Source organism: Pelophylax lessonae, assembly GCF_965119305.1.
Source record: "Pelophylax lessonae genome assembly, chromosome: 3".
Lineage (NCBI taxonomy): Eukaryota > Metazoa > Chordata > Amphibia > Anura > Ranidae > Pelophylax > Pelophylax lessonae.
The window spans coordinates 38507004-38533586 of record NC_138770.1 but is presented as its reverse complement, the minus strand read 5'-3'; the positions used below and the strand labels follow the sequence as shown (position 1 = coordinate 38533586).

At 45.4% G+C, this 26583-nt stretch overlaps 3 protein-coding genes across 3 annotated transcripts in view; 1 reads left to right on the top strand and 2 right to left on the bottom strand.

Annotated features, from left to right (window-relative positions):
- Positions 1–26583, top strand: part of LOC309550737 (uncharacterized protein) — a 578111-nt gene that overhangs the window by 473615 nt on the left and 77913 nt on the right. The gene's annotated exons all lie outside the window — the stretch shown is intronic.
- Positions 1–26583, bottom strand: part of LOC309550284 (uncharacterized protein) — a gene marked incomplete at both ends in the record, with an annotated part of 77976 nt that overhangs the window by 40132 nt on the left and 11261 nt on the right. The window lies entirely within an intron of this gene.
- On the bottom strand, positions 1663–26581 carry LOC309550000 (uncharacterized protein; the record flags this gene model as incomplete). The annotated part of the gene is made up of 3 exons (XM_082250474.1): positions 1663–3207; positions 5350–5491; positions 25616–26581. Coding segments are annotated over 3 exons (2355 nt in total), but the record flags the coding sequence as incomplete, so codon positions are not given.

Here is a 26583-nt window from a genome sequence, read left to right as displayed (position 1 = left end):
ATCCAGAAACAGTAGATAGGCAGCCCCCCATCCAGCAATCACAAATAGGCAGCCCCCATCCATCCAGCAACAAAAGACAGGCAGGCCCCCATCCATCAATAGTAGATAGGCAGCCCCCATACAGTATCAATAGACAGGCAGTCTCCCCCATCCAACAATAAAAGATAGGCAGCCTCCCCATCCAGCAAAATTAGATAAGCAGCCCCCCATCCAGCAAAAGTAGATAGGTAGCCCCCACAATCCAGAAATAGGCAGCCTCCCCATCCAGCAACAGTAGATAGGCAGCCTCCCCATCCAGCAACAGTAGATCGATAGCCACCCCAATCCAGCAACAATAGGTAGCCCCCCCATCCAGCAACAGTAGATAGGTAGCCCCCCCAATCCAGCAATAGGCAGCCTCCCCATCCAGCAACAGTAGATACCCAGCCTCCCCATCCAGCAACAGTAGATAGCCCCCCTAATCCAGCAACGATAGGTAGCCCCCCCCATCCAGCAACAGTAGATAGGCAGCACCCCCCCCCTCCTGTAGATAGGCAGCCCCCCAATCCAGCAACAATAAATAGGCAGCCTCCCCCCTATCCAGCAAAAATAGACAGCCAACCCCCCATCCAGCATAAATAGACAGGCAGCCCCCCATCCAGCAACAATAGACAGGTAGCCCCCCAACCAGCAACAGTATATAGGCCGCCCCCGTCGAGCAACAGTAGATAGGCACCCTCTACTCTTGAGCAACAGTAGATAGGCAGTCGCCCCAGACCAGCACCAGTAGATAGGCAGCCCCCCCCCCAATCCAGCAACAGTAGACAGGTCGCTCCCCCATCCAACAACAGTAGATAGGCATTTCCCCCATCCAGCAACAATAACCAGGCATCCCACCCCATCAAGCAACAATAGACAGTCAGCCCACCCATCCAGGGAGGTGGGTTAAAATGTCACTGCTATGAAGACAATGCAAGGAGGAGGATGGGGGGGGGGGGTGTGTGGGTAACTTTCACTGACTCCCATCTGCATCAGTGGACACAGCAATGTTAACCCCTTCCTCACTTCCAGCTTGCTGCAATCCCATTCTTCTAGTGCTCTGGCAATTAGGTACCGTCAGCTGAGCTTACCTCAGCACCCACTTGCTCCTGGTTGGCTAACATCTCCCTCCGAGTGCTGGACGGGCAGGCAGACAGGCAGCAGGGGGTTCATGCATGTGGGCGAGCGGAAGGGGGTTCAGGCGGATGGGATCTCCAAAGCTGGCCACATCCCCATCCCACCCACACAACAACAGCCTGGCTGGTAGCCAGAGATCAAGTCCTGCAGTTGGAGAAACAGGGGGGACAAAATACTCCCTCCAGCAGCCATTTCAGCCTGCACTCTGCTGTTCAGAATGAAAGGAATTCCCCTTTCCTTCTTAGGCTGTCCCTAACTCGGCGCCCCCCTACTGATGTTTTCTCTAGGCTGGCACCTATCTTGCCTAGTCTGGCGCTGGCCCTGCTCCTTAGTCAGTTGTACATCGCTGAGATTGAATATACCTTCTCCAATCATTCTGTTTTTCTTTTGCTTTGTTTCTGCCCTCCATCCTCTCCTCCTATAGGTCTTATTCTATATATTCTCAATCTTTTATTTCTTTATTCATTTATTTTCACACGGTGTCTTAAATTGGGAGTTTTATTCCAGAGTTGGTATAAACGGAACACATTTATATTACGATAAGCACAAGTTTACTATATCACTTTATTATAACTTTCCATCCATGTCTTTGGTGATCTCTGACCTCCTTATGAAGTGTTTATTACATGATGAAGATCAGCCATGGAGTATATCTGAGGTGTATATCAGGGTGTGCTTCTTCCCCACATGTCCAGCAACATTCATATAGAAGACATTTCCCGCACTCAGGGCACTAAAACACCTCGAGGGTTGTGTGGGATCCCTGATGTACAAGAAGACAGGACTTCAGTGAGGAACAATTCCCTCACTCAGGGCAGGAAAGTGGCTTCTCCTCTGTGTGAGATCTCTGATGTGCGTAAAGACTGGACATATCTGAAAAACATTTCCCACACTCAGGACAGAAAAGCGGCTTCTCCTCTATGTGAGATCTTTGATGTGCGTAAAGACTGGACATATCTGAAAAACATTTCCCACATTCAGGACAGGAATACGGCTTCTCTGCCGCGTGAGAGCTCTGATGTGTGTAAAGACTGGACATATCTGAAAAACATTTCCCGCACTCAGGACAGGTATACGGCTTCTCTCCCTTGTGAGATTTCTGATGTGCAACAAGATCTGACTTTTGTGCAAAACATTTGCCGCACTCAGGACAGGTATACGGCTTCTCTCCCGTGTGAGATTTCTGATGTGCAACAAGATCTGACTTTTGTGCAAAACATTTCCCGCACTCAGAACAGTAAAGTGACTTCTCCCCCGCGTGCAATCTCTGATGCCTGTAAAGATGTGAGTTATGTGAAAAACATTTTCCGCACTCAAGACAGGAATACGGCTTTTCCCCCGTGTGAGATCGCTGATGTGCGATAAGTACTGATTTTCGTATAAAACATTTCCCGCACTCAATACAGAAATATGGCTTATCACCCGTGTGCAATCTCTCATGTCTGTTAAGATTGGACTTCTCTGAAAAACATTTCCCGCACTCAGAACAGGAAAGTGGCTTCTCCCCTGTGTGCAATCTCTGATGGCCGTAAAGATGCGACTTCTGTGAAAAACATTTCCCGCACTCAAGACAGGAATATGGCTTTTCCCCTGTGTGAGACCTTAGATGGGTGACAAGATGTGATTTGCGTATAAAACATTTCCCGCACTCAGGACAGGAAAACGGCTTCTCCCCTGTGTGCAATTTTTGATGTCTTTGAAGACTGGACTTCAATGAAAAACATTTCCCACACTCAGAACAAGAAAGTGGCTTCTCACCTGTATGAGACCTTTTAAGCACATTGGGACCAGATTTAAAATGGAAACTCTTCCAGTACTCAGGACAGGAAAAGCTCTTATCTTTTGGAAGGACGGCACCGTCCCTCACAGTCTGAGGTTCCTCAGGATAAGAGGAATACGATGATCCATCTACACTGTGTGGTGCCGGATGGACATTTGAGGTAGCCGGGTTTTCTCCTGGACTATACTGTGTGATGTCCTCATCTTCTACTTTACAGTCTGGAGACAAAGTGAGACAATCCTCTGAGGTTTTCCTCATCTCCTGTCCATCTACTAAAATAGAATTAAAAAGATTATTAGACATGAGCAGATTGGTTCCCCCAAACCAGGACTCCGCCCACATCAGGCAACTTTGACTCTAAGGATCTTATGATAAGTGTCCCCACCCCCTCTATCACTCACTGCCATCTTCCCAACACAAGAAGTCCTGCTCTTCCTTATTTAGTCCATGATTTAGTTATGAATAACAGTGGGGCTGAGCCCCACCAGAGGTCAGAGAGTGAGGATGGGGGGAGAACAACCAAGATGAAGACTGGACTGATCCTGAAGACCACCATCATTGGGTTATTGACTCCTCTTTCATTATCCCTACCAGTTCATATATTGATTTATGGACGTTAGAAAGAGAATGAGGAAACATCGAGAATAATTAGCGCTCAATTCCTTCAATGCGATGAACCACTCTTAGTATATAAAACCAAAGGAATGGGTGTATAAAAATATTAATAATACTCGGCTGAAGACCGGAAGTGACGTCAATACGGCTTGTCGCTGACGCGTTGCACTACAACTCGCGTAGCTTTTTCAGAAAGCTACGCGAGTTGTAGCGCAACGCGTCAGAGACAAGCCGTATTGACGTCACTTTCGGTCTTCAGCCGAGACCGGAAGCATCGGAGCGGACCGCATCGGCAGCTTTTTGTGATTGGAAGTTTGATCTCACTCCTCTATTCACCTGATTTGATTATTATATATTTGAGCACCTAGCACTTTCGTCACTGTCAAGATATTTTTTAGGACTATATGGACATTGATGCACGTTATACAGCACTAGCACTTTTTTTATTTATAGCACCTATTTATTCACAGATATTATGTGCCTTGATTTTTATGAATTAATTACTATGGTTGAATGAATTTTGGATTTCATCACTTTACCATTTTTTCATTGAAAGTATTAATATTACTACATTCTTTTTGGATAAGTTATTATTGTATCACTAGTCACTTTTTATTGATTTTTCGTGACTCATCACATTGTATTTTTTTGCACCAACAGTTTTATTGTGATCTTCTCCCAGACTCCTGCTTCCTTTTAATATCCTGCGCTTTTAGATATTTCTGATTAACTTTTATGTCAATATATTGCATCAACTGTTTTACTGTGATCTAATCCCAGATTCTTGCTTCTTTTTATTATTCCGAGCTTCTAGATATTTTTATCTTCTTATCTTTTTACTAGTTTATGTCTTTATCATCTTGGATCCATTTGTTTATCCACGCAGAGAACATTTCTTGATTGTCCCACGTTCATGCATTGGTATTATTAATATTTTTATACACCCATTCCTTTGGTTTTATATACTAAGAGTGGTTCATCGCATTGAAGGAGTTGAGCGCTAATTATTCTTTATTCTATTAACGGTTGAGATATGTGGTGACACTACTTAATTGGCTGCTCTTTCCTGTGGTGTTCCACGGCTGTTTTGGATTTTGTTGTTTGTTCTTCTTGGGCACGTCTTATACCCCATTTTAGCGCATAAGTCCACCTTTTCATAGGAAACAACGAGAACTGTCTTTTAGAGGAGTGACAGTGATGAGGGGATTATAAGATGAGGGTCCCCACCCCCTCTATCAATCATCAATAATCACAGTGCTGAGCCCTACCAGAGGTCAGAGAGTGAGGATGGGGAAGAGCAACCAAGATGAAGACTGGACTAATCCTGAAGAGCACCATCATTGGGTTATTAACTCCTCCCTCATTATCACTTTCTGTTAAAGGTTCCAAATGTATTAAAATATTATCACATTATCAGCAAGAATACAGACATATCCTTCCACCGGCACAGCCAGCAAACAACAGAGAAAGTACAGGTCTTGTTAGACTCATACATGAGGTAGAAGATCCAAAGCTCTTGCATCAGATGCCTAGAATGAGCAATGTCTATGATGAAAATGAACATTTTGCTGCCAGCTGAACCCCAGAATCTCTATAAATCCAGTCTAGAGACATAAATAATGTCTTCAGAACATAGAAGGAAGATTATCCGAGAGGAATACAGGAATACAGGATGGGGAAAACACCGCTCAGAAAAGTGACCAGGATAATACAGGATGATATCACCCAGTCCTTGCCCTACTATAGACCAATCAGTGAGCAGTATGGGTGGAGGAATGTCTTTAGTGTTAATGACCCACCTGTGCTGATCTCTGTAGGAGTGTCCTCCTCTATAAATGTCCCCGTTATTCCATCCTCCTCCATAGACTGCTGATCATCCCTCACATACCTCTCTTCTTCTTCTGCTTTAACCACAACTTTTATATCCATCAGATCTTCGCCCTAAACCAAGAAAATTATAGAAGAGGTCATCTGTAAAATATAAGCTTTAATATTGTGACATTACAAAAGTAATCCACACATCGTCTCTACAATTCCATGTTGTGGATACTCCATTCCACCAACCTTGTAATAGTGAGGGATGGTGTGCCCTTCCTGTGTGTAATCCCGGGTATACAGAGGACGGGGACATCTTTCTGGTAGGTTCCTGGTAATAGGTGGCTCCATCATATCCTTGTGTCCTTCAAAAAGCTTCTTTATCACTCCATACTCCTCATCCTCATCTTTAAACTCTTCTTTAACAACAATCCTAAGGCTTTCCCTCTGAATATATAATGAAACATTCAATGGAACAAAAATGCAGTGTATAAATCATAAATACCAATAATGGTTCCTCATCTACCTGATGATAGTAAGGGATGGTGTGACCTTCCTGTGTGGAATCCCGGGAATACAGAGGACATCTCTCTGGTGGGTTCCCATTACTGGATCCATCTGTAGGAAACACACACACTGACTGAATACATTGTTTCTATGTGTTTATCAGATGATGGGGGATCTAGGTGGAGCCTCCGTACTGCTCTCTCCTTTACAATAAAGTCTCCTCTTACCCGGTGATGTGAGGGGCGGCTGATTCTCCATCATGACGTCCTTGTAGAGATCCTTGTGTCCTTCTAAATACTCCCACTCCTCCATGGAGAAATAGACAGTGACATCCTGACACCTTATAGGAACCTGACACACACAATGATACAGTCACCATCCAGACACATCCCTTGTCTGTTACTGGATAATGTCCCAGAATTCCCAGCACCGCTCACCTCTCCTGTCAGCAGCTCCATCATCTTCTTGGTGACTTCTAGAATCTTCTGCAGGTTATGCCTCTCAGGTTTTAGGGAGTCACATGGAGGCACTGTGATGGTCATATGATCACCTGACTTCAGAAGAGGAAAGCTCTGTATTGAGGAACCAATAGGAATATCATGTTAGAATCTCAGAATCCTCCTCACCTCTCCGGTCAACTCTGTGTTTTATTAATAGAGATAAGAGTGATGTCATGTGACCTCCCAGAATCCTCCTCACCTCTCCGGTCTGGTCTGTGTTTTATTAATAGAGATAAGAGTGATGTCATGTGACCTCCCAGAATCCTCCTCACCTCTCCGGTGTAACGTGAGAATTACCTACCCCGTGAGAATTACCTACCCCTCGTCACTTCCGGCCAGGAACAGCTGAGCAGCGCAGCAGTGCGCATGCTCACAGGGCCGGATACCTAAAGGGACAACAGAGGAGCAGACTAGTGCGCATGCGCACTAGTATGGAAATAGCACGGTGTACCGTGGAAAAAACCTACCCACGCGGCGGTTAAATAAAACAGCGGGGCTGCAATACGAATCATCTCCGCTCCTGTGCCTGTCACTTCCCTGCTCACGGCAAGTAAATATAAAAGCGGCTGGCGTCTCCGTGATTTATGTTTACATACACCCGCCGCCGCTTTTATATTTACTTGCCGAGAGCAGGGAAGTGACAGGCACAGGAGCGGAGATGATTCGTATTGCAGCCCCGCTGTTTTAATGTAACCGCTACATTCCATACAGTGCCGTGAACCGGAAGTGACGAGGGGTAGGTTTTTCTCACGGGTAGGTAATTCTCACGGAACACCGGTCTGGGTTTTAATAGTAGAGATAAGAGTGATGTCATGTGACCTCCCAGAATCCTCCTCACCTCCCCAGTCAGGTCTGTGTTTTAATAATAGAGGTAAGAGTGATGTCATGTGACCTCCCAGAATCCTCCTCACCTCTCCTGTCAGGTCTGTGTTTTATTAATAGAGATAAGAGTGATGTCATGTGACCTCCCAGAATCCTCCTCACCTCTCCAGTCAGCAGGTAGATGATCTCCAGGGTGAGGTTTAGTATCTTCTCAGTCATGTGACTCCGGTCCTCCTCCATCCTCATTGGTCCCGTCATTCAATCTATACAGGTCTATTTGTAGATGGATACGTTTGGGAAATGAAAGTAAGAATTATTTGGATGGTATTGGTCACACAATAATAGGATGTGAACGTGAGGGGGGTAATAGGAGGGTTGCTGTGCGTTTAAGGACTACTCCCCCCATGGGAACATATGCTCTGAGGCAGTGCTGTGAGGTCAATGTAGGGCCCTATTTTTTAATACACTTTCTTTTGAGTCAAAGTGTTTGCTACACTTTCATTAACCCAGAACTTCCCTGTTCTTTGTTGGGTTGTTTTTTTTCTGAACTGGTTTTGATGAGTTTTAGATCTGCAGACAAGGAATGATACATCCGATCCTTCCTGTGACTTGTTTGCTCTGAGGCAGTGCTGTGAGGTCAATGTAGGTTCATCATGGTGTCAAGGAAGGGGAACTTGCTGACTTTTAGCAGTAGTTGCCGCCTAATCAGGATAATTACCAGAAGCTGTAGGGCTCAAATCTTCGACAGCCTGATAGGAGTGATGTCACAACTCACAGTTTTTACCGTTGCTTTCATTAATAGTCCTGTGACGGTACTCACCATCACTGGGAGTGAAAGATAGATATTTAATGGACACTGGGAATATGGTTTGGATTGCTTCAAGTGGGACAGTAATATTTTTCAGCCATGTATCTTGAGAAATATGTGAGGAATATTCCTGTCTGATTCTCAACATGTTCGTTGAAAGAGCTAGTCTCATTTGCTTCTGTCCCATGTCCTTCAATATCAGAGACAGGCTTTCCCTATTGTCTGTTGTGACAGGAAGTCAGGTAAATCTGGGAATGTAGTCACAGGCAGGAGATACATTTCCACATGATTTATAAAGTTCACTAATTACTATAGGGTGTTGGCTACAGAGGTAGCCAGAACTGTCTAAGGAAGTTGAAAGGCCTTCAGCTGTTCAGAATGAGGAAATGAAGGCCTCTATAATTTGTCCAAAGGGAGTCTAATGGATTGCTGCCTCCTGTCGCTGTGTGAGCTGGGAAAAGGAGGACAAACATACGTGTGCCTCCCGACGCCGTGTGGGCATGGGAGAAGGACTGCTGCCTCCTGTCGCCGTGTGGGCTGGGAGAAGGAGGACAGTCAGATGTGTGCCTCCCAACAAGCTGGTGAGCATGGGAGAAGACCCCCTGAAGTGATGTGCGCTAAGGAGGGTAACCAAGTGTAAAGACGTCTCAAAGGTGAGAAAACAAACTATTTCTATGTGAAAGAAATAAAGGAATGTTTGCCATGTGAAGAGGCAAGCCAAGAGACATTCTCATTGTGATGAGTTAAGGACATGTTCAATGGACATTTGTGCTGTGTTAAGAGATTATAAATGGACTATTGAGAGTCCGCTGTAGGACAAGAAAGTCTGCCCAACAGTAGGTGTGAGACAGACTCTTAGGTAGGTTCCAGAGTGAGAAGGTAGCCGCCCACAGAGGCAAGGATTTATTTTCTGTTTTATTTTATTTTGGTTGTTTTTGCTGCATGCAGTCTGGTGAAGAAAACACCATTAATAAACCAAACTGTTGTTTGCAAGCACTTGTCGGCTATCTCTCTGGGAAAACGCAACCCCCAAGGGGTCATCTACGCCTACCACCGAGCTAATCCCTCACACTGTGTATTGAGGTATGATGTGGATTCTGTTAAGCCTGTCTGACCCATTGTTAATTGTTAAAGAACTCACATATTGTGTCTGTCCAGATGGCTAGATAATTAGTTCAGGTTAATTATATTTCTGTATACAATTTCATCTGCATATGATAATGTAATCAGGCAACCCCTGACCTGATGGGGTAATCTGATCAGGAGGGAGAGGTCCATGCTGTATATAAACTGTGTACGTTGTTCAATAAAGGAGAAGGTTCCAAAACTTATACAAGCTAAGTTGTCGGCAAGCTTTGTATGGCGGCGGCTGGAAAATCTGATATCTATGTTCATGACTGGGAAGAAGCCGTATACTGACGGAAGTCCACAAGTACACTGTGGGTTGCGGTTCCATTAAAAGTCCCTTTTAGATTGTAAGCTCCTATGAGCAGAGCCCTCTGATTCCTCTTGTACTGAATTGTATTCTAACCGTATTTTCTGCCCGCATGTTGTAAATCGCTGCGCAAACTGTTGGCACTATATAAATCCTGAATAATAATAGAAATAATTGTAGCAAGGTTTCCAGGCCTATGGCCTGATGTGGGTCTGCCATTAGTACCGGAATTCTCTCCAGCCCATGTGAGCTGAGTCCCCAGGTGTGACAACTGAAGCAGCGACAACTCTGGCATCTTTGTTTGTGGTTTTTATTGGAATTAGGGGATGGGAGAAGGGAATGAGTGAGATACTCCTTGAGGCTTAACTAATTACAATTGGGACTTTAGTTCTGAAAATGCCCGTTGGCGCTTCCTTGACGCCAGCAGGCACCAGCCAACGCTCACTGATACTGAGAACACTCTGTAGAACAGAAGAAGTGCTGAATCCTCGAGTTATAGTCCAGAAGATCCAAGACTGAGAACTGTAGAACTCCTAACACTGTTGTACTGTGAAAGTCACTGAATATTTTCCCCGCCTGGCACTGCTTGAGGTAGTATATTGTAGAACTCTGTATAGCTGTCACTTTAACTGGCACGCTCTGTGCAATTCAGGGCCCAGACTGCACGTGCCCCCTTTAACCTTGGACTCTTCAGGTTCCACTGACTATGTACCCCCTCTGTAGCTTCAGGGTCCTCAACCTAGGTACCCCCTTTCAGCTAAATGATACTGGATCCCAGGAGTGGATCCCAGGATCTCCCGGAGTGGTCCTTTCTAACTTCAGGCAGACCCCCAGGGGCAATCCTCAGTACTCACGACCTGTGTAGGCTTTCCTGGGACTGGACCCCTCTCGCTCTCCGCAGGCTCTCGGCACATCGGATCCCCTCAGCTCAACTCAGCACTCTCTGGACACTCAGGCAACACCCTGAGACATCCACCTTCCTCAGACAGGAGGAGAGACAGCCGCACTCTCCTTCCTGGGACTCTGCTCCCGCCAAAAGACAATGTGTCACGCACTTCCCCCCAAACTTATACCCACTCCCAGAATCCCTTGCAGCATAATCTGCCTTCTGGGGTAGTTACAAGCTTGGATGTGTCCCCTGATTGGGTTTCCTTCACTGCCCAATGAGAAGTCTCTCACAGAGCCAGTGAGGAGACTTCCCTCTCAGCAGACACACTTGGTAGCCATGACAACCTACCTGCACAAAAGAAAATATGGCTCTGCTGTTAGATAGACAAAGCCCACTATATTTTGCCTAGCACCTACTTGTAGGGTGCTACGCAATGATAACATCACTGTCACTCTCAAGTAAGAGAAGGGATTGGAATTTGATAGCAGGAGGATGCGGCTGGTGGAGTAGAGAGCTGTGGGGGAGGAGTCTGTTCTCTTCCCTCTAATGGCAGCTTAGTGTGGGTAGGAGGAGGAAAGCAAGAGGGGAGGGGTTTGCTCTCTTTGTTGCCAAGTATTCTGTAGTATCTAAGACATTGTATAGAGTGGCAGTTGGTTCCTGGGGCTCAGAATTCCAGCACCGGGCACTGCCAGAGCCTGTGTCATTGGAAGGTATAGGACTGCCTCCCCGCTGACCCCTGGTCACCCATTAGGCAACGCTGTGCAAAAAGACCTCCTCTAAGGACGCGTTACCACCAAGTGGTGAAGGTCTGTCCTTCTTCATTCCACTTGGTATCCTGGAAATGTTTTATTTGATCAGTGAGATGGTAAGAAGGTGAAGGTTGTCTTACTTTCCTGGCAGCAGTTCTGTAAGAAGGTTTGAAAAGTAAATGTAGGTGGGAGGACCATCATAGACCAATGCCCCGTACACACGCGTCGATAGTTGGCCGTGAATTTCGGCCAACGTCCGATCGGCCAATTTTCGGCTTGTTAGTATGATGCTTCCGACAACCGACTCCGACTTTTCGGACGAAAAACATCTGGTGTGCAGGCTTTAAAATTTTTGTTGGCCGTCACCACAACGGCCGATTTTCCGTCAGTCAGTACAGATTTCGGCAGACAAAAATCAGATGAGCAAGACTGGGCATGCTCAGAGATGAAAAAACACACGGAAAGTAAACCATCACATGACAACACTTCTGAAGTAGATTTTTGTTGGCCGAGAAAATTTGTGTGCAGTCTAGAGCACATTTCAACCAACACCACAACACTGGACAAAAGTCGTCCGATAATCGTTGCGTGTGTACGAGGCACAAGACCCCCCTTCCTACCTTAGAAACCTCCTGAGCCGTAAAACCTCATCTTCTCTCAGAGCCCTGTTGCTCTCCAACCTTATCAAGGGCCCAGAGTCCTTCGGATACATTATTCCCTCAGGGACCCCAATGTCCTTCAGGCTCAGTTTTCCCCTCACAGTCTCTCAGCTCCTCAACTTTCCTCAGAGCCCTCAGTATTTTCCTCCCTCTGACACCAATGATGGAAGATATTCTTCATGGCAGGCTGGGGAATGTTTTCTTCCTCCTGACCAGCAATGTAAGGGGCTCTATGCTCCATACTCCTGACCCCTGCACTCCATCATTGTGTTGGCTGCATATTGTAGTGATTGCCCATTGGCTGCCTGTGTAGTGTAATAATTGCCCTTTGTAGGCCATGTATGGTCAGGATGGCCATTGTTTTGTTTATTTATTGTCAGTGATGTTTGTTTGTAGGACCAAATTACTAGAATTTATCTCCAAAATTAAGAGAATGTTCCGGCCCCGTAAGTGAGGAAATGTTCTGCCCCTGAAGGGGTTAATCTAGATTTCCACACTATATATGTGTGTATCATCATCTGCTGGAGATAAAAGACGTCACAGTGACTATGGAGGAAGAGGACGGACATGACGGGGGGGGGGGGTTACTGGATGTAAATAGAAAATAAGATCTTATTACCTCCTCTGCTGCCAGGTCCAGCAATGTCTCCTCTCTACTTCCTCCCCACTCACCTCTCACCCGGAACTTCCTGTCTCTATCTGACATCACTTCCTGTCTTCCATAGAGACTTCCTGTGTAGAAGTGAGATCACCATCTTGTGGAGCTCAGAGGAACTGCAGCCCTGAGAAATGTCTGTGAACACGGTGTTGTAAAATTTTGTCGGACCCGTGAAAAAATCGGACCTCGTCACTTCCGGTGTTCTAAAATTTTGTCGGACCCGTGAAAAAATCGGACCTCGTCACTTCCGGTGACAGAGCGTCACAAAACAGTTGATAGGAGTCGTCCGTGCGCATGCGCAGAAGACATTTTTCGAGGTTTGGCAAAATTATAACAGAGAACGGACAGCTGATTGTGAGAAGGCGGGGCTGATGTGCGACGGGACGGAGGCACATATGCAGAGCTGGCGGAGGAGGCGGGACGGAGGTGCGGCCGTGTAATATATGCAGGACTTAAGCGACTCCCTGTTTTATTATCTTTAGTAATTATCGTATTATTTATCCTTCGGATTTCATGACATTTAGTATTTCTATAATGCAAAATAAGAAATACTAAATGTAATGAAATCCTAAGGGTAAATAATACGATAATTAGTAAAGATAATAAAACAGAAGGAGTCGCTAAAGTCTTGCATTTATTACACGGTCGCACCTCCGTCCCGCCTCCTCTATTCAGCTCTGCAGATGACGCGGCGGTGTCTTCCGTCCCACCTCAGCCCCGCCTCCTCTCATTCAACTGGTCGCTCTGTGTTATAAGTTTACCAAACCAAGATAATGTCTGGTGCGCATGCGCACTTGAGACTCCCATAACCGGAAGTGACGAGGTCCGATTTTTTCACGGGTCCGACAAAATTTTACAACACCGGTGACAGAGCATCACAAAACAGCGGATGGGAGTCGTCCGTGCGCATGCGCAGAAGACATTTTTCGAGGTTTGGCAAAATTATAACAGAGAGCGGACAGCTGATTCAGAGGAGGCGGGGCTGAGGTGCGACGGAGGACACATATGCAGAGCTGGTGGAGGAGGCGGGACGGAGGTGCGGCCGTGTAATATATGCAGGACTTTAGCGACTCCTTATGTTTTATTATCTTTAGCAATTATCGTATTATTTATCCTTAGGATTTCATTACATTTAGTATTTCTTATTTTGTATTATATAAATAGTAAATGTAATGAAATCCTAAGGATAAATAATACGATAATTGCTAAAGATAATAAAACAAGGAGTCGCTAAAGTCCTGCATTTATTACACGGCCGCACCTCCGTCCCGCCTCCTCTATTCAGCTCTGCAGATGATGCGGCGGTGTCTTCCGTCCCACCTCAGCCCCGCCTCCTCTCATTCAGCTGCCCGCTATGTGTTATAAGTTTACCAAACCAAGATAATGTCTTATGCGCATGCGCACTTGAGACTCCCATCACCGGAAGTTACGAGGTCCGATTTTTTCACGGGTCCGAGAAAATTTTAGAACAATGGCCTTGTGCTGTGTGTGTATGTACTGTATATCCTTATAGATGAGGTCAGTGGCGGCTGGTGCTCAACATTTTTGGGGGGGGGTGCAAAAAGAAAAATTTGCGGCAAAAAACGCGGTAAAAAATTGCGTGACTTTGACGTCAAACAAGTGTTAAAGGGGCCTTCAGTAACCAAGGAACAGTGCCTTGAAAAAGTATTCATAGTTACCCCTTGAAATAATCCACATTTTGTCATGTTATTTACCACCAAAAACGTAAATGTATTTCATGTGATAGACCGGCACAAAATTGTGAACTGGAAGGATAATGGAAGAAAAATGACAAAAACACACAAAAAAAAAATAACAAAAAAAACCCACAGGTGTCACTGCAGTACACTTTGGTGTGAATGGAGCCAAACTTCAACTAATACTTTATAAGCAGTTACAGCAAACAGATTTGTTCATTTTGGGTAAAGGTTTTACATAAATATATAAAAGCTGATCATTGTGAGCACCTCTGTCAGTGTAAATGGTTTGTCAGAACCTTCTAACTGCTACATCTGCAGGACAGCTTGTTCTGTTGAAAACAATGAACTTATTAGCAGGATCAGCAGGTGAAAATAAAGAAACAAATTACATGTCACTATAAAAAAGTCCTCAAGATCCATTCCCTCATCCAGTACAGGGAAGGTGCCACTGGCACTGCCCACTCTGCAATTAGGGATGTCCACCCCCCTCCTATGATAATCCAGACAGCCTGCTGAGCCACCCTTCCATTCCTAGACTGTGTGACCTCCATCAGTGATAAATATTAAAACTGAATTAAAATGTGGCAAGTTTACTCATTTCACCTTTGTGTGAATCTAGGAATGGGAGGTTGGCTCAGCAGGCTGTCTGGACTCCTTATCCACTTTACCACCGGAGGATTTTGCTGTCTTACGTCCGGGCCACTTTTTGCGATTCGGCGCTGTGCGACTTTAACGGACAATTGCGCGGTCGTGCGACGCCGTACCCAAACAAAATTTACGTCCTTTTCTTCCCACAAACAGAGCTTTTTTTTGGTGGTATTTGATCACCTGTGCGATTTTTACTTTTTGCGCTATAAACAAAAAAACAGCGTTTATTTCGAAAAAATAACAATATTTTTAACATTTTTTTATATGAAATCCCCCCCCCCCCCCAAAATGTAAAAATCTAATTTTTTTAAAATTTTTGGCCAATTTGTTTTCTGCTACCTATGTTTGGTAAAAAAAATCACGATAAGCGTATTTTGATTGGTTTGCGCAAAAGTTATTGCGTTTACCAACTAAGGGAAAGATTTCTGTCATTTTTGGTGTTTTTTTTTTAAACGTGTAATGGCGGTGATCTGCGATTTTTTTGCGGGACTGCGACATTGCGGCGGACAGATCGGACCCTTGACTGACATTTTTGACACTTTTGGGGGTACCAGTGACATTACTGCAGTAATCAGTGCTATATATATGCACTGTTACTGTAAAAATGACACTGGCATGGAAGGGTTTTAATTTTATTGGAGAGGGAGGGGTTAATGTATGCCTGGTGCTTACTGATGTGTGGGGGGGGAGGTGACTGAGTGACACAAGGACAGATCGGATGTTCAGCTGTGCTGAACACTCCAATCTGTCCCTGCCTGTCACTTAGGAGATCCGCCCGCTCTGTTTACACAAGCGGGCGGATCTCCTCACTCGATTCCCCGCCGCTCCTCCCCTGGCCCGACTCCCGCTGTGACTGAAAACAGCGGGAGCGAGCCTCTGGCGGCGCGCGAGCGCCGCCTACAGGGGGAGGAGTCCAGCGACGTAGGTCTACGTCGCTGGACGGGATCGCGCCACATTGCTGCAGTAGCAGCAATGTGAGCAGAGGTAAAGTGGTTATTATCATAGGATGGGGGGGCATCCCTAATAGCAGAGTGGGCAGTGGCACCTTCCCTGTCCTGGATGAGGCAAGAACTACTACAAGGACTTCTCATCATGCCACCACTCCATAACCATGATGGAACCATCTTCTACCAGGCAGCAGTCTGTGTGCCATTTACTATTGATAAATATATAGTGCCAGGCCAGCAGCCTGCTTAGCAGTGTACACAATATAAGACAGTGCAGGCCAGGCCAATTACATTGTACACTGGTAAAGTACTGCTATGCTAAGTTAGCATAGCACTTTACCAGTGTATAATGTAATTGGCCTGGCCTGCACTGTCTTATATTGTGTACACTGCTAAGCAGGCTGCTGGCCTGGCACTATATATTTATCAATAGTAAATGGAACACAGCGGCCTGGTATAAGATGGTATAAAACTCAGTAAAATTATTAAAACAGAAAGTTAATATTCTGAAGAGGAGTAATTGTCCTATGAAAAGCAATGCCATTTAACCACTTGCCGACTGCCGCCCAACTATATACGGCGGCAGTCAGCCCCTCACAGGCAAAGTGATGTAGGCGTACGTCGCTAGCCTGTGAGGCTCTGGGGAGCGAGCGAGCGCCGCCAGAGGCGCGCTCCCGCTCAGTCACGGACCCCCCCGCGCGTGTGACCGGAGGACCCGATGTCCGCCGGGCACTCGCGATCGTCCGTTAGAGCGGGAGAAAGCCAGGCGGCTAATGTAAACAAAGCCGCCTGTCATTCTTCCCTGTGTAAGAATAGCGATGATACGGTTCTGCTATGTAGGACCGTTGATCACTGTTCTTACACCTCAAGCCACAACCAATCACAGTTAGAAGCACGCCTCTAGGGACACACTTAACCCCTCCCTCTCAAAAAAAAGTTAAGCCCTTCACTGCCAGTGTCATTTTTACAGTAACAGTGCATATGTATAGCACTGATTACTGTAGTAATGTCACTGGTAACCCCAAAAGTGTCAAAAATGTCAGTCAAGGGTCCGATCTGTCCGCTGCAATGTCGCAGTCTTCGGCTTCGTCCCCCTCAGTAGAAGCGTCTCCTCCCCCATGCCCAATGGCATGGCTTCTACTTTCGGCCAATCAGGAAACAGGTCTCAGGACCCACTTTCTGATTGGCCAGGAGGCGGATCCGTGTGTCAATAGCGAATATTCATTCGCTATTGTCACACAAGTGGGTGGGCTCGGGGCGCAGCCCACCCTTTTTGTTAGCCTGTGAGAGCCTCTTGCTCTAGTCATATGGTTATAAAAAAAAAAGCCCCATTGACCTCATGCGGTTGGCGCCCCGCATGTAAATTAGGGGGTCGGGTGTATGGATAGGGGGTGCGGCGCCCCCAATACACCAGATGCCACTGCTTCCCGAGAAATTTTGATTCTTATGAATTTTTTTATTCATTGATTTTTTTGTTCTTATCATTATTATTGTTGTTTCATTTTTTCTAGTACATTAGGCTGTTTTAGTCCAGAATATCTTATCTCCCTCTGGTTTTTCCCTTTACACCCCCAGCTGCTGCCTCTGCAGCTAAAGGGGGAGCACTTGGTGAGGTGGTAAAATCCTGCGCAATGCTGCACTGTATACAGCAACCAGGCTCAGCTTCTGTTTGACCATCTCTCTTTAAGCCACTCCCACTGTTAGACCTTCATTTGCTACAATGTGCTCAACTTACTGCAGTACTTATTCTTTGGCCCCGTCCCGGGTTCCTCGGGTCCTTCATAATCCTCGATTATAAGTTATTTTTTTAAATGATTGTTTTGAGGTTTATATGAATCCCAGAGACTCCAGCTTGTGGCAAAGCAATCAAAGCATACTTTATAGCAGGGATGGGGAACCTATGTCCCGGGGGCCGTATGCGGCCCTCAAAGTCATTTGGTCCGGCCCCCATGCAGCTGAGTCTGTGTCTCTCAGCTAATCTGTCAGAACAGAGCCAATGCTTCCTGTATAGTTCAGGCTCCGTTCTGACAGTCTGAGTGAGTCACAGGCGGAGTGATATCAAATGCACTCCACCTGTAACCAATACAGGAAACATTGCCTCATCCTCCAGCACGGCGCCGCTGCTAGCCAGCATTTCCCGCCAGCAGCACACACAGCAGTACCAGCCAGAGCCAGCAGTACTCACAGCAGTACCAGCCAGAGCCAGCAGTACTCACAGCAGTATAAGCCAGAGCCAGCAGTACCCACAGCAGTACCAGCCAGAGCCAGCAGTACCCACAGCAGAACCAGCAGTACCAGCCAGAACCAGCAGTACCAGACAGAATCAGCAGTACCTACAGCACAGTACCAGCCAGCAGTACCTACAGCAGTACCAGCCAGCAGTACCAGCCTAAGCCAGCAGTACCAGCCAGTAGTACTAGCCAGCAGTACCAGCCAGCAGTACCCACAGCACAGTACCAACCAGCAGTACCAGCCTGAGCCAGCAGTACCCAAGGCAGTACCTACAGCACAGTACCAGCCTGAATCAGCAATTCCCACAGCAGTACCAGCCTGAGCCAGCAGTACCAGCCAGCAGTACCCACAGCACAGTACAAGCCAGCAGTACCAGCCTGAGCCAGCAGTACCCACAGCTGTACCCACCAGCAGTACCAGCCAGCTATACCCACCAACATTACCCGCCAGCAGTTCTTTTCAAAACTTACCACCACAAAGTCGACTGCGCTCCAGACTGACCAACACAAACCTGGAAAACCAGTTGTGAGTAGCAACATCATCAAAACCAGCTAACATCGCACACCTCACCAAAGAGAAGCAGTTGCAGCCATCACATTTTGATCAAATATAATAGGCACATTTTTAAGTTGATAATTTTGTACGGCCCCTGAATGATTTTATAAATGCCCAAATGGCCCTTGGCAGAAAAAAGGTTCCCCACCCCTGCTTTATAGGTTCAAGGATGCCCAGGTTTTGTTTAACCATGGCCCCTAAGGCCCCGCCCACTATCATGTTTGACTACATCCTCTTCCAGGCAGTCAGAAATAGACTTGTGTGATATGATGCTAAGACGTTACTATGATACCTGTATACAATTCTTATACTGTACTTGCTAAATTCCATATGCACTCTATAAGTTCACCATGGAAGATGTTCCACTACACTGTCGTTTCTAATGTTACCTACATCTTGTTGATGTTTTTCTTGTTCTCATGTATGTTTTCCTTTGTTTAAAATGCAAATAAAAATTTATTGATTGAAAAAAAATGTTTGACTACACCCGCTTTTTGCAGGCCACTATCTCCTTAAAATGTCCCTCATTCTCAAGTTCAAAAGTTGGGAGGTATGGTGTACTTTAAGCCCTGCTTGCACTGCAGAGTCTCTATGTTAGGGCTCTTTCACATGGGCGTTCCTTTTTTTTTTTTGCCCGATCAGGTCCTTTTTTTTTTTCTTGTAACGGACACGGATGACACTTGTGTCATCCAGTCCGTATGTCCGTTTTTCATCCCATCCGTTTGCGGATGAAAAACTGACATAATGCATGTCTATGTAAATACGGATGTCTGCGGATGACACCACTGACATCCGTTTTTGCTTCAGTTACGTTTTTTGAAAGGAAGAAAAAATAGGGTTCTCCTCCGTTCAAAAAAACTGAACTGAACTGAACTGACAAAAAACGGATGTCAGAGGATGATCATCCGATGACATCCGTATTTACATAGAGATACATTATGTCAGTTTTTCATCCGCAAACAGATGGGATGAAAAACGGACATACGGAACGCCCGTGTGAAAGAGCCCTTAGGGCTCTTTCACACGGGCGTTCCTTTTTTTTTGCCCGATCAGGTCCTTTTTTTTTTTTTTGTAACGGACACGGATGACACTTGTGTCATCCGGTCCGTATGTCCGTTTTTCATCCCATCCGTTTGCGGATGAAAAACTGACATAATGCATGTCTATGTAAATACGGATGTCTGCGGATGACACCACTGACATCCGTTTTTGCTTCCGTTCCGTTTTTTGAAAGGAAGAAAAAATAGGGTTCTCCTCCGTTCAAAAAAACTGAACTGAACTGACGAAAAATGGATGTCAGCGGATGGTCATCCGATGACATCCGTATTTACATAGAGATACATTATGTCCGTTTTTCATCCGCAAACGTATGGGATGAAAAACGGACATACGGAACCCCCGTGTGAAAGAGCCCTTAGTCTTATTACTGTGACTGCAATATGCAGTGGGTTAGGCTGCTCAGGTGGGAATGGGTTAAGCTGTGCTCTACATTCTCCCAGGCTTTTCTAGGCTATGCTCTCCACCCTGTGCTGATAATAAAAAGGATGAGGGCTATGCCCACAGTCTGAGATCCATGGTCTACATGGGAAGGTGAGGAGAGGGACAGCAGAAGTATGTAGCCATCAGCAACATTCTGAGCACCTTTTGGGGAGATCCCCTGGAACTAGGACTCTTCCACACTATGGACTCTTACCTTTGGGAAGGTATGCATTGTTTAGTCAGTTAGGGGAGGACTGTGCCGTTTGTTCATTGCACTGTACTGCTGAGAATGTTCAGTAAAGTTATTAACTCTTTCATGTCTTGTCTGAAGTTACTGCAAAGGGGTGCATGGTGGCATATGGTAAATCATAAAGAACAGGACCCGTTACACACCCTGGGTCGGGAGGAGAACATGTAGTTACTGAGAGCAGCAACCACAAGGGAATGACACGGCAGGCAGACAGTGGAAGGACATTACCGGCAGTGGTGACAGGTTCTTAGCAAGGGGATCGGTTCGCTGTTTCCCTCTTTAATTGTCCGTGCTCCAGCTACCGGGACTGAATCCACGTGGCAGAGACCTCAAGGACTTCAGAAGGAGTTAACTGAGTCAAGTCATGCACTCATGGAAGTCCACACGTTATGCTATCACTGGGAGAGGGGTGATAGGAAAGCTGGACTAGTGGGACAGAACACAAGCTCAGTGGTGTTCCCTTGTAAATGTCACATTCCATAAGACATGGTGTGTATTACTTGGGATGGAATGATCCAAAGGATGGAGCCTCCAACAAGGTATTGCTGTGCTTGGTGTATAGCTTATTCCTTATACAAGGTGACACCTTAATGTTCAAGTCACATGAACGCAGCCCCACCTTGTCCTGGGCATTAGCGAGCACATACTGGATTTTGCAAAGGCATTCGATTCAGTTTCCCATAAATGCTTAATATACAAGCTGAGGTCTGCAGGCATCGACCATAAGGGTTTGTTCTTGGATAGAAAACTGGTTACAGGGGCACGTCCAAAGGGTGGTAATAAATAGCATGTACTCAGAATGGTCTGGAGTGGTAAGTGGGGTAACCCAAGGTTCTGTTCTGGGACCAATTCTGTTTAATTTACTCATAAATAATATAGAGGATGGGATAAATAGCTCAATCTCAGTTTTTTCAGACATAAAAAAAAAAAGCAGGGCAAAAACTTCACATCAGAATATAGAAGTCTTACAAACGACCTGAACAAAACAATGGAGGGGGCAACCACATGGCAAATGAGGTATAATGTGGGGAAATGTAAAGTATTGCACTTGAGGACTAAAAGCATAAACACAAACTACTAATTAGGGGGGGAACCAAGGATGGAGAAAGATCTGGGGTCCTAGTAGAAGACAGGCTGAGCAAAAGCTGCAGCTGCCAAAGCCGGTGTTCCTTGAAAAAACCCTACCCGTGAAAATTCCCTACCTGAGATCTCCGTGATTTATATTTTTATAGACACGCCGCTTTTAGTAGCCGAGATCAGGGAAGTGACAGGGGTAGGAGCGGAGATGATTTCATGTTGCAGCCGAGATGTTTTAATGTTACCGTGGCAACCGCTAATGCGGTGTAACGTTACAACACACTACCCCGTGAAAATTCCCTACCCTCCGGACCTCTGAGCATGCGCAATGGTAACCTGCTCAGCTGTTCCATGACGTATGTGCACCGGAAGTGACGAGGTATGGAATTTTCACGAGGTAGGGTTTTTTAACGTTACACCGGCATGTTAGCATGCAAAAAAAAGGGGATCTATTCCAGAGATAAAACTATAATCCTGTCACTTTATAAAACTCTGGTCTGGCCACATCTGGAGTATTCTGTCCAGTTCTGATCACCAATCCTCAGAAGGGATGTGCTGGAGCTGGACAGAGTCCAAAGAAGGGCAACGAAACTAATTAAAGCGGAGTTCCGGGCACAAAAACGATATTTTTTTTTGTGCCCCTCCGCTAGGTATGCCTCACCTGAAAAGGAATTGGATAGTTATTTTTTTTTTTTTGTTTACTTCAATTTACCTTGCAATTGAAGATCGAAGATACTCACCTCAGAGTACTTCCTCCCTCGGAGCCGCGGCTCACCCCGTCACTTCCTGCCTCGCTATGATTTCTGGGAGCTGAACGTCACAGCTCCCAGGAATCAATGCACCGCACCGGCCCCGCTCGTCATTTCCGGGCGACGTCGCATTCCCCTGCTAAACAGCTTCTGGGCATGCCCAGAAGCTGTGGAGGAATGCTGCGCCGCGCCGGAAGTGACGGGAGGGGCCGGTGCGGCGCATTCTGGGACAAGAAGACGCGGAAGAAGACACAGAAGAGGACCGCGCCGGCTTCAGCTGCCCACAAGAGAGATGGAAACGCTGTGGAAGAAATTTTATAAGTAAGTATTTCTTCTAAAAGGTAAGTGCGAACCGGGACAGATCAGAGGCTAGCCATTGTGGAATGTGCTAGCCCTGACTGCAGCTACCACCAATTGTAGAAGAGAGTTCCACATTCTCACCACCCTTACAGTGAAGAACCCCTTACACAGCTTAAGGTTAAACCGCCTCTCCTCTAATCTCATTGTGTGGCCACGTGTCCTCTTGCACTCCTTGAGACTAAATTGTTTTCTACCTATGCTAGGATCCCCATTGAGGTAATTGTAAATCGCTATCATGTCCCCTCTCTGGCGTCTCCTCTCCAAGGAGAATAAATTAAGCGTTTGTAATCGCTCCTCATAATTAAGGTCCTCCAATCCCTTAATTAGTTTAGTTGCCATTCTTTGGACTCTCTCCAATTCCAGCACGTCCCTTCTGAGGACTGGCAAACAGAACTGGACAGAATACTCCAGGTGTGGATGAATCAGGGTTTTATAAAATGGCAGGAATATAGCTTTATCTATGGAATATATCCTCTTCATTATGGATGCCAATATTCTGCCGGCTTTGGCAGCTGCAGTTTGACATTGCATGCTATTGCTTAGTCTATCTTCTACTAGAACCCCCAAATCCTTCTCCATTCTGGATTCCCCCAGAGGTTGCCCCCCAGAGCATAATTTGTGTTTGTTTTTTGTCCCCAAGTGCAATACCTTACACTTCTCTACATTAAATCTCATTTGCCATGTAGTTGCCCACTCCATTATTTTGTAAGATTTCTATATCTGAGAAGTTACTGCCCTGCATATTTAGGTGTCATCCACGAAAACTGAGATTGAGCTACTGATTCCGTTCTCTATGTTATTGATGAATAAATTGAACAAAATTGGTCCCAGGACTGAGCCTTGGTGGACCCCACTTACCACTCCAGACCAGACTGAGTACACGTTATTTATCACCACCCTTTGGACACGCCCATGTAACCAGTTTTCTATCCAAGAACAAACCTTGTGGTCGATGCCTGCAGACCTTAGTTTGTAGATTAAGCGTTTGTGAGGAAATGTGTTGAATGCCTTAGCCAAATCCAGGTACACCACATCCACAGGTCTCCCCCTATCTAGATCACAGCTCACCTCCTCGTAAAATATTAACAGATTGGTTTGGAAAGAACGTCCTTTTGTGAACCCGCGTGGATTACTGCTGATGATACTGTTGATCTTAGCAAGTTCTTGACACTTGATTCTTTTCATTTTATTTATTATTATAATTTATTTTTTATTATTTTCATTTTTTTTTTTTCATTGTGTCTGGGGAGCCACAGTCTTGTGTTCCTTTCTTTAATCTATTTGAAGTAGGCGGGTCCGTACGGCTGTGTATGACGCCCCAGTGGGTCCATTAGACACTGAGGCTATTGCCCACTCAGTGCGCGAGAGTCTTGGAGGAGACAGTAAGTGACGCCGCGGTACACCCGGAAGTGATGTATTGGGCGGTGGAACGCATATCCACACCCGCACTTCCGGTTGTATCGGCAGGCGTGCGGTTCAAGCTGGGACTGTGCAGCTGGAGCTGTTGATAGCTGCACAGGACCCACAATCACACACATCGATCTAAGGTCAGGTGCTATTTACAAGTCCAGAATGCTCAGTAAACATCACAAAGGTTAGAGTATATAGATGTTCTTCATATGTATGTACATAGTGTCTATTTGCATCTCCTGGTTATGTGCGACTCTGGAATCGCTATTCCAGATCGAACCTAATCCTGGTCTACATGTGGATTGTCATTTCTTGATAATGCCTTTTAATAATACATTATATATTTTTTAATGATAGGTCCTTGGTTTCTAATCTCAGTCTATATTATTATTGTTTTAATAAAATTGTTTGTCAGTGCTAACATTACAATTTGCAATTGGTATGGGTTGTGGTTGGTTTGCACGCATTGTGTGTATACTGTGCTCTAATGCTATGGGCATTATAGATATCCTACTGATACCATATATAATTGCTACTCACACAGCTGACCTTTGCCCCCTATGGGGTGGGGTGGTATGTGGAGGTCGGGGCAAACCGACTATTTAATACCTTGCCAATGGGAATGGTGGTTTAGTGGCACTTTCTGGCTCTGAGGAAGCAGGTCCTCCCTTGAAACGCGTCAGCCAAGTTAGTTTTATGCGGACACCAGCACGTCCTCCAGCACCACAGGAGTGCCCTGGCTACTTTGGAGACGATCTGTTCCATTGTTTTTACATGTGTGCTATCACCAATTGTTTGTAAGTACAATGAATGTTGCCATTAGTTTTTAATAAACCTTTTTAGTGGTAATGCACGAGATCAGTGTGCCCCTCTCTTTCAGTGTATTTGGATACCCTTGGTTCTGAGGGGGCGGTAAACCTTTGAGTGGTGCCTATAAAGACCATACAGGATTAATCATCCTTTGTTACATACCACCGAGCGCAGGAGAATTATTGTTTTTTGACCTAATGCATCAGTGACTGACCTCATAAATGAGCTTCTGGAAGAATGGTCAAACATTCCCATAGACACACTCCTAAACCTTGTGGACAGCCTTCCCAGAAGAGTTGAAGCTGTTATAGCTGCAAAGGGTGGGCCAACTCAATATTGAAGCCTACAGACTAAGACTGGGATGCCATTAAAGTTCATGTGTGTGTAAAGGCAGGCGTCCCAATACTTTTGGAAATATAGTGTATGTGGGGAAAAGTATCCATGTTTCTTTTTGGTGCAAATTTCAAACCCTTTAAATCCAATACTTTCATTTCCTCCTTAGTCAGTTGTACATCGCTGAGATTGAATATACCTTCTCCAATCATTCTCTTTTTCTTTTGCTTTGTTTCTGCCCTCCATCCTCTCCTCCTATAGGGCTTTTTCTATATATTCTCAATCTTTTATTTCTTTATTTATTATATTTTCACACAGTGTCTTAAATTGGGGGTTTTATTCTAGAGTTGGTATAAAGGGAACACATTTATATTATGATAAGCACAAGTTTACTATATCACTTTATTATAACTTTCCATCCATGTCTTTGGTGATCTCTGACCTCCTTATGAAGTGTTTCTTACATGATGAAGATCAGCCATGGAGTATATCTGAGGTGTATATCAGGGTGTGCTTCTTCCCCACATGTCCAACAACATTCATATAGAAGACATTTCCCGCACTCAAGACACTAAAACACCTTGAGGGTTGTGTGGGATCCCTGATGTAAAGGAAGACAGGACTTCAGTGAGGAACATTTCCCTCAATCAGGACAGGAAAGTGGCTTCTCCCCTGTGTGAGATCTCTGATGTGCGTAAAGATTGTACTTCTGTGCAAAACATATCCCGCACTCAGGACAGGAATATGGCTTCTCCCCCGTGTGAGATCTCTGATGCCTGTAAAGATGGGACATCTGTGAAAAACATTTCCCACACTCAGGACAGGAATACGGCTTTTCTCCCGTGTGAGATCTCTGATGTACGACAAGAACTGATTTTAGTATAAAACATTTCCCGCACTCAATACATAAATATGGCTTATCACCTGTGTGCATTCTCTCATGTCTATGAAGATTGGACTTCCGTGAAAAACATTTCCCGCACTCAGAACAGGAAAGTGGCTTCTCCCCCGCGTGAGATCTCTGATGTGTAACAAGATCTGATTTTTGTGCAAAACATTTCCCACACTCAGAGCAAGAAAGTGGCTTCTCTCCTGTGTGCAATCTCTGATGCCTGTAAAGATGTGACTTCTGTGAAAAACATTTCCCGCACTCAGGACAGAAATACGGATTTTCACCCGTGTGAGACCTCTGATGTTCAACAAGTACTGATTTTTGTATAAAACATTTCCCACACTCAATACAGATATATGGCTTCTCACCTGTGTGCAATCTCTCATGTCTGTGAAGACTGGACTTCTGTGAAAAACATTTCCCGCACTCAGAACAGGAAAGTGGCTTCTCCCCCGTGTGAGATCTCTGATGTTTATAAAGACTGGACTTCACTGAAAAACATTTCCCGCACTGAAGACAGGAATAGGGCTTTTCCCCTGTGTGCAATTTCTGATGTCTGTCAAGATTGGACTTCAATGAAAAACATTTCCCACACTCAGGACAGGAATATGGCTTCTCACCTGTGTGCAATTTCTGATGTCTGTGAAGACTGGACTTAGTTGAAAAATATTTCCCGCACCCAGAACAAGAAAGTGGCTTCTCACCTCTATGAGATTTTTTATGCTTGTTAAATTTGGATTCAAAATGGA